Source organism: Lytechinus variegatus, chromosome 12 (genome assembly GCF_018143015.1).
Source record: "Lytechinus variegatus isolate NC3 chromosome 12, Lvar_3.0, whole genome shotgun sequence".
NCBI classification, from domain to species: Eukaryota; Metazoa; Echinodermata; class Echinoidea; order Temnopleuroida; family Toxopneustidae; genus Lytechinus; species Lytechinus variegatus.
The window spans coordinates 27,077,171-27,085,526 of NC_054751.1; the positions used below are offsets into that span (position 1 = coordinate 27,077,171).

Consider the following 8,356-nt stretch of genomic DNA (forward strand, 5'->3'; position numbering starts at 1 on the left):
ACTTTGCGTTGAAGCACTGGCGTACCGCGGGGGGGGGTGGTTCCACAGCCAAGGGGAAATAAAAGAAAATATATGACATGGTATTTGCTATGAAGTAAAAATCTATCACATAATTAGAATTTCATTTCAAAAGGCCATTTTCCTTTCTCGCTCGCGTCGCTCGCTCGCGACTTATATTAAACTACTTCTTGCCACACCCGCCATACTGGGCCCCTCGAGCATATAGAGCTTCACCCTGATGCGCACAATCATAAAAGAAATCCTGTTCACAGAGAAGGGTGAAAGATGATATTATCTTTTTTCTAACATTGTGTCAAAATCTATCACAAAATTTGATTTTTTTAATAAAAATGTCAAAATTTTTGCTCGCTCTCTCGCATTTTTATTTTTTGCCCGACACACCATATCACCCCCTCAAACTGTTTGCCTCATGACACCATTGCCTGTTCCATGATGTGACCTGGATTTGTTTGGTCTTGCCCCCCCCCCGGCCACCGACCCCTGTTACGCCCCTGCTCTAGCCCTCACCCCCCCCCCCTTCCAACACTGCGAAAGTTGCCTGCAAAGGCTTCAATACAATATCTTTTTCATTGAATAAATGGTTCCGAGTATTGTCAAGGTGATAAATCATGTAGAGGCAAAATAGATGTATATATCAATATCATAATAATCTTTAATAAAAGAATATGTTAATGTGATTGAAGGCATTCTTGGTTTTAATTTCTCTCTTCCTCCTTGAATCATCAGAAGTCTATCCATCTAAAAATCTTTGGCGCTCTTGAGGCAAAAGGGAGGAAATGAAAGAGACAAAAACTGTCACTCTTCGGTCAATATACACTATATCAATTGAAATTTAATGATAAAATGAGTTAAAACGTTAAGAAGATTAGGAGTCTCAGTTACATTTGATTTATTACTATGAAGTGTATGAACTATCAATGCACCCCTTATATCGGTGTGCTAAAGTCACTGATTCGATTAATTTTAACGGGCTACACATCATTCTCATCGTTTTAGCCACTTTGATGCTTCGGTAATTTTTTACATTTTTTTATTCACAGATTTGTATATTTTAATAACGTTGATTCTCTTTTAATACATACAGCAACATGATGACTATACATCATCTTCAAATAACATTTTTTTTTACCAAAGGTATTTCAAATTCCTGACAAATCAGGTCAAATTTTCTCTATTCCAAGTGAACTGGCAAGTCATCTTTAAGCGAAAATAATGCAAAGTAGTGATATAATTTTTAGAAAGAGAAATTCATAGATATTATGACGCCAACACATCTTAAAGAACATAACGGAAATTCATTAAAAGTAGATGGCAAAAAAAACTAAAAATCTCAGGGCGCCGATTTCTTATCACAACTGGAGTGACGAAAATTTTTCATTTTTATATGTGAAAGAGTGACGTGACTGAACAATAAATATTGCTCACATATAATCTTTTCCATTTTGGGGGGGTTTTACTGCAATCAGCATTATTCTGGAGATCATCAATCAGTAAATATAAATGATCACCGCCCCTAAAAGCGGTGTTAAGAAAAAAGGGATATCACCTCCGAATTCGTACCTGATAGATAGCCTTTTAGGGCGTTGCCAACCTCATCAGGCCGCTCATGGATCCCATCGCTGCCATAAGAAGGGTTGATACCACACGATTTGCATGATTGCCTCTTCGAATTTCTTTTGCTGTTATCGCTTTCTGCGGCAACACGACGCCCTCCCTCTACAAAACAGTAGCCCCGATGGCGTACAGCTATCTGGATGCCCAGTCGCTCTTGCTCTCGGCGGAGGTAACACTCGCTGGCATAAGAGAGCCCATCGCTCCCACATAGTGGGTGATATCCGTTGTCGTAGCAGGGGTGATTGGAGTTGCATCGCCGATGACCTCCCCCTGGTTTGTTCCTCAGGCGGAGCCCTGTCCTGCATCTTCCCGCCTCTGATGAAACACCAATCACATCAAAAATTAAAAGAACTCTGAATAGAATCACGCAATCTAATCTTTCAAGAGGATTTGTGGATGTCTTCCGAGTACACTCCAAAAGATTTATAAAATTTTTGGAATCTACTGTATTCCCTTACTAAAATATTGCTACTTATAAATAGCTATAAAGACACTTTGTAGAGTGCTCGAGGACATTTACTATATAGTCATTAAAACAGAAAAGAGAAATATTTTGAGTAGATCTTTAAAAGATTCATCAGAGATGCAAGTTTTGATATCTTCGGGAAGGCTATTCCTCCGGCTATTCCCCAAAGTGTGGCATGTGTGAGCAAATGATCTCCCATTTGATGAGCGTAGAAAATTTCTGGTATATAATAATTGATAAACGAGAGACTTCTGGCGCATTTAGTCACTTATAAAAATCACAACATAATATATTATGATTAGAAACAATACAGATACAATGGTTTAACGAACGGTGGAACGGTGAAATCACAACATAATATAATATGATTAGAATAAATACAGATACAATGGCTAAACGAACGGTGGAACAAAATTATTCAGAACGGTAATCCTTGTTTTGGAACATGTTAACTGCATTGAAATTAAGCATCATGAATAGAGAGAAATTCTTATTTAAATGCAATTGATTTAAAAGTTTTGTCAAAAGATATTCACGTTATATGTTTTGGTTCCCATTCGCTTGGTGGACCGGAAACGGTAGTTTCGTCCTATTGCCAAATTATCATTTGTCCAGAGCCCCGGACGAAACTGCCGTTTTGATTCATACATTTTTGACAAACATTTCTTTGTTTTTCACTGTAATGAAGGGCATGTGACAATACATTTTCTGGAATCCGTCGTGTTTCGTTGAATGGAAACTCTCTAATGTTGCACCGCCAAGAGGTCTAGGATATTGTACAGCATGGGCATATCCACATCTCCTCAGTCACGCATAGGCCTTAAGTCGGCACATCGGACATGTCGGGTGCAGGGGCGTCGATCCATTTTTCAGATTGGGGGGGCAAAATCATGAATCAATTTTCCAAAGGCGCTCGATCACACAAACACACACATATGCCTATATATATGTGTACATATATATATATATTTATATGTATATATATATATACACACACACACACACACATACACATACACATATATATATATATATATATATATCACCAGCAGATTAGGAGCTGAAAATTTTGATATTTCGATCTGAAAAAAAAATTGAGTTTAATGCATGTTTTTAATAGAGAACAAGATATATATATCCAACAAAATATTATTGCAAATCGAAGTGGGAGTTCTTTTGAGGTTTAGAACTGAAAGCGGGACCATATTCACCTATTTAATCATGGAAAGTATGGGTTTTTGTTACAAAAATGATGCGAGCGCGAAGCGCGAGCTGAAATTTTTTGATATTCCAATCTGAAAGGTGGACATTTTGAGCACGATTTTAGACGAAGAACGAGTTGTGTATCTCAATCTCGCTTGCTGATTTCTGTGTAACATTACAATCTTATTTTATTTTTAGCACATGCGGAATTATTGGGGGGGGGGCAAAATGATGTTTGCCCCCCAATATTTTCATTGGTGGGGCGATCGCCCCCCCTGCCCCCCCATAATCGACGCCTCTGGTCGGGTGACACCCATGCTTGTATAATTATTGGTTTTACTTAAGATTTTTGAGGTGCAAGGTTTGATCGGTGGATAATCAAAAGAAGAACCTACCTCTTGATGACCTTTGCTTATTTGAATTCCCGGTGTTACGACCGTCACCATCATCATCCTCATCGTCATTCATTACTGGCTCCAAGGTCGTCATGAAATCAGATGTGACTTCAGTCGACATTTCCGTCTTGTTTTCAAAGTCCATCCTTGATTCGTTGTCACTCCGTGCCATAGAACCCATCGAACCATTCAACGTCGAAGATGTCATCGTCGTCGTCATCATCGTAGATGGTGTTGCCGACATTGAATCTATATCGGAGACGGCGAGCATGCATTTCATGCCGCATGTCGACTGACAGCATTTCATGTTTTCATTGTCCAGGCAGTGGGCGTCATGCATACAATCCATTCTCAGTCGACAAAATACAAAGTCGTAAATGAATGTTGGTCGAGGGCACCTCCCTGCCCGGGTATAAGGAACTAAAGATGTTTAGAAAAAAAAAATAAGAAAATAAATTCTAATAATCATCATTTTGTCGTGCAGAAATAAATCAATATCCCACCCAAAACACGCACGAACACCTCGCACTCACACCCACACCCTCACACATTTGCATGCCAACCATAGCTAAAGACATCATGAAGGTGATGTTTAGGCGACAAGAGAACAGATTACCAAGTGGCGCAAATTTGAGTTGACATTAATATATAGAAATACTCATTTGGAGAAAAAGACGGCTTTCTTTTCACGTTTTATGTGTTTAAGTATTATTCATAAATGTGCACAGTACCTGTGACATCACCTGGATATTGTATGCTATTTGCTTACCTGTTGGGGTACCATGACACACCTGACCGCATCTCTCTGAGCACACACACTCGTATGTGACCCCTTTGGTTGATAACTCTGTGCAATCTGAATCACGCGAGCAGGCTCTCTTATCTGAACACCTAGTCATACTGACCAACCCTCCCACCTTTACCGATGGTTCATCTCCACGAGCTGGAGGGCATGAACCTAACATCAACAGGCAAGAAAAAAAAGGAACGATTAATGCTAATCATTATGGTAATTGATAATGATAAAATGATGATGATGGTGATTTTTTTTTTGCTTGTCAAATTTTCATCGGAAAAAAATGTGCCCCCTTTTGAAAAAAAAATCCTGGATCCGCCCCTGATGACGATAATAAAAATGAAAAATAACAACGATAATTATGATAATAATGATTATGATAGTATTAGTAGTGGTGGAAGTATAGTAGCTAGTAGTAATAGTAGTTTAAAACTGTAAACATAAAATATCAATTATAAAGGAATAGATATGAAAAATTTAACATTGCCGTTTAGTTACACACACACACCCTCACACACACACACACACACACACACACACATATATATATATTTACAGAAGGTTGTATAATATGTTTATACTTACACACCATACCACATTGGGGGTTACATCCACACTCAAAGCCTGGTATTGGGCAGTCACTATGTTTACTACATGAGGTATGAAGATCACAACGAGGTATCTCAGAGGAACCCACAATATGAAAGATACCGTACACTTTACAGGCAGGTAAACTATCTGAAAGATTGAACAAACATTACAAATATACCCTTACGAGTAAATGTTCTCGTTCTCTCTTTAATTTCATATTCTTAAGATCTTGAATAACATTTACATTTTTTTTAAAGTAGAGAAATCTAATTATACTGTTTAAAAAAAAGGATTATGTAATATAATATCTTGACCGAGACACCGTTGAAATTCTTATTGAAAAACATTACAATCTGATGAAAATCACTAATATGACAATGAAGGTTAAAGGGGTCAATGACACAAAACTATCAGAAATGTTTTCCTTTTTAGATCGTTTTCATGTTCGAAGGAGACAAGATATTTCATGCTTTTCTCTTAAAATTGCTTATAAAAAGTGTTATAAAGCGAGTGATTTTAGGTTGATGGAACCTAAATTATGTGAATCCAATATTTCATTACCATGGCTATCAAGATCTTTAGAGTCTGTACGGTAATGTTTGTACCTTCCATTTTGATTTACTATTCAATGTAAAAGATATGTTTGTTTTAACGAGGCCTTCTTACACTCATGATTTCTAAGCAATGTAACGGTGATTTGAACAAAAATCTTGAAAATACCAATCATGGCCATCGTGGCACCATTCATGTTTGTAAAATATTCTCTTAATCCAGGGAGTTAGGATTCACGTGTTTAACAGAAGTATCATGTAAGTGAACTGCTCATAGAAATGAAATCGACATGTTTGAAAAGGATGATGATCGTCGATCCTATACACATTAAATATGCTGTTTAATATTTTTTCATGCAACGCTGTTTACTTTAAGAACACTACATTAGTTGTTTAATAGTTGAAATACTTGATATATTGAAGACAAAATATAAAAGAACTAGTACAACATTGTTGTTTAATTTTTGCACACTCGGTTTAAACTGTTAAACAAGTACTGTAAAATTCCTGTAGTAAAACAGCGTTGCATAAGATTTTTAATCACCGATTTTACTATGTAAACTATTCTTCATTTCAGGTAATTAAGAAAAATCTTCGATCACTAACTAATACGACGTCATCACGAATCAATATAATTAAGCGAGAGTATGAGACTTAAGAGGGATAAATATTGTGCATCACTCCATTTTAATCACGACCATTTCGCTAGCGTTTTTTTTTCTTTGGATGATAGACGAAATTTGAAGACATAAAGAAAGGGAACCACATAGGTTTATCACAAGGCCATTTCATCTTGCAATTAACACCAGTATGATGGGATTGCAAGGATCTGGAGGAGCACACACTCTTTATTGTGTGTGTGTGTGCGTGTGGGTGAAAATTTTGGACAAAATGTATGGTTTAAAAACAAATCGGGATAGGGCAATCCCCTTTCCCCGCTACGTATACAGCCATGATGACAACATCACCAGCACTGTCCGATTTCTCCGTGTGTTATTAATCCATAATAGTGGAGAAATTACTACATCGATTTTTGCATGTCTTTAATAATTACATGATAGTACGGTAGTAATTGATGAGTAAGTAAGTGATTGATACGAAACTTTTTGCTCATTCAAAGAATCCATATTCGAGCTCATTAATTACAGCGGATACTGGCAAATCAGCGTAGATAAAAGACGACCTCTCAAAATGATTTTGCCTCTTAATAGAGAGAATCGCTGTTAATTCAAGCTCATGCTAGCTGACTTATATTGTTACTGGTCAAAATTTGTATATGAAGTATGAAAGCTTTAAAGTGCCATTGACTTGACGAGATGGCGGGATATTTTTATCTTGCCAAGTCGACATAATATCAGTATTGTATGACCAGATACGTTTTGCTAAGCTGACTTAAGAATCTTAAGTTAAGAATTGTATGTCGACTTGGCGAGACTCCCTCGCCACCATGGCCACGTTGACTTGTGACAAGTTGGATGTTGACATGGCGACACGGCTGTATGCAGCGGGGGGGGGGGTCAGGGGATAGTTGCCCCCCCCCCAGATATTTTGAAAAATTACATTTTTTACTGAAATTTTTCACAAACTTCACCAGAAGTATGCACTTACTCCTTCAATTTCACTTGACAAAATGCAAAAAAAAGCCCCAATAACAAGCTCGGACGCTTTGCTCCCTCACTTTCAAGTTTATTTTCGAAAAAAGTTTACGCACGCTGCCCCTATCCCCATCGAAAAGTTTCCGCGTACGGCCATGCATGGCGAGATATGTCAAAACCGACAGTACTCGGTGACCCTATTTAAAGTACCACACCATAAGGTGTTAAAATTGCATCCTAGAGTCTGAACGTAACACCAAGAGTGTTTAAGTAACGACCAAATGTGTTATCACGGGTGTCTCTCTACGTACACCGGCTAAGACCAAAGTTTTTACTGTTGTAGCACTATCAGTGTAAACAACTTACCTATTAGTCTTTTGTGGACAGGACTCTCATGAGATAAACGTAGATGATGATACATCATGAGAAAGCTGATGATGATTTTACTCCAATAGTTAATCATCGTAAACTATATCATAAAAAGTATAGAATATTGCTTTTAATACTCCAATAGTTCATCACCGTAAACTATATCATAAAAAAGTATAGAATAATGTTTTTAATACTCACATAGTTCATCACCGTAAACTATATCATAAAAATGTATAGAATAATGTTTTTAATACTAAAATAGTTCATCATCTCATAAAAAGTATAAAATAATGTTATTAATACTCAAATAGTTCATTATCGTAAACTATATCATAAAAAAGTACAACATAATGCTTTTATACTCCAATAGTTCATCATCGTAAACTATAAATCAAAGAGTTAAGAATATTGTTTTTAATACTCCAATAGTTCATCATCGTAAACTATATAAGCTAAGAGTTTTTTTGTAAGCTAAGATAAGCTAAGACCTTTTGCAAGGACTCTCATCTATCAGAAGTCCTTCTTTCCAGACACCATCAGGTTATGGAATTCCTTGCCAGATGAACTACCCAATGTCACCTCTGTTAGCCTCTTCAAACAAGAGGTACAGAGCATCCTGCTTCGCTAAGAGAGGAGCATGGTTTTTTAGCTGCACTTACAAGTAGTAACTTTTTAGTATATTTTAAAATGGCACTGTACATACTCCACACCAGACCTGCCAAATATAGTACGATAATACACCAGTCGGTGGA

General features: G+C 37.1%; 1 protein-coding gene across 2 annotated transcripts; it reads right to left on the bottom strand.

The window, feature by feature from the left end:
* Positions 1-558: 558 nt before the first annotated feature.
* On the bottom strand, positions 559-7,704 carry LOC121425621. 2 transcript variants are annotated; one of them, XM_041621745.1, is made up of 6 exons: positions 7,599-7,704; positions 5,081-5,233; positions 4,469-4,657; positions 3,700-4,119; positions 1,582-1,950; positions 559-777 (listed from the first exon to the last, which is right to left on the bottom strand). In XM_041621745.1, the coding sequence occupies exons 1-6, from the start codon at positions 7,693-7,695 to the stop codon at positions 752-754; spliced, it is 1,254 nt and encodes a 417-aa protein (XP_041477679.1). In that variant the 5' UTR covers positions 7,696-7,704; the 3' UTR covers positions 559-751. The 2 variants fall into 2 exon arrangements, with proteins under 2 accessions (XP_041477679.1, XP_041477678.1); XM_041621744.1 differs by lacking the exon at positions 559-777 and having other exon boundaries at positions 1,479-1,950.
* Between the last annotated feature and the right edge of the window lie 652 nt (positions 7,705-8,356).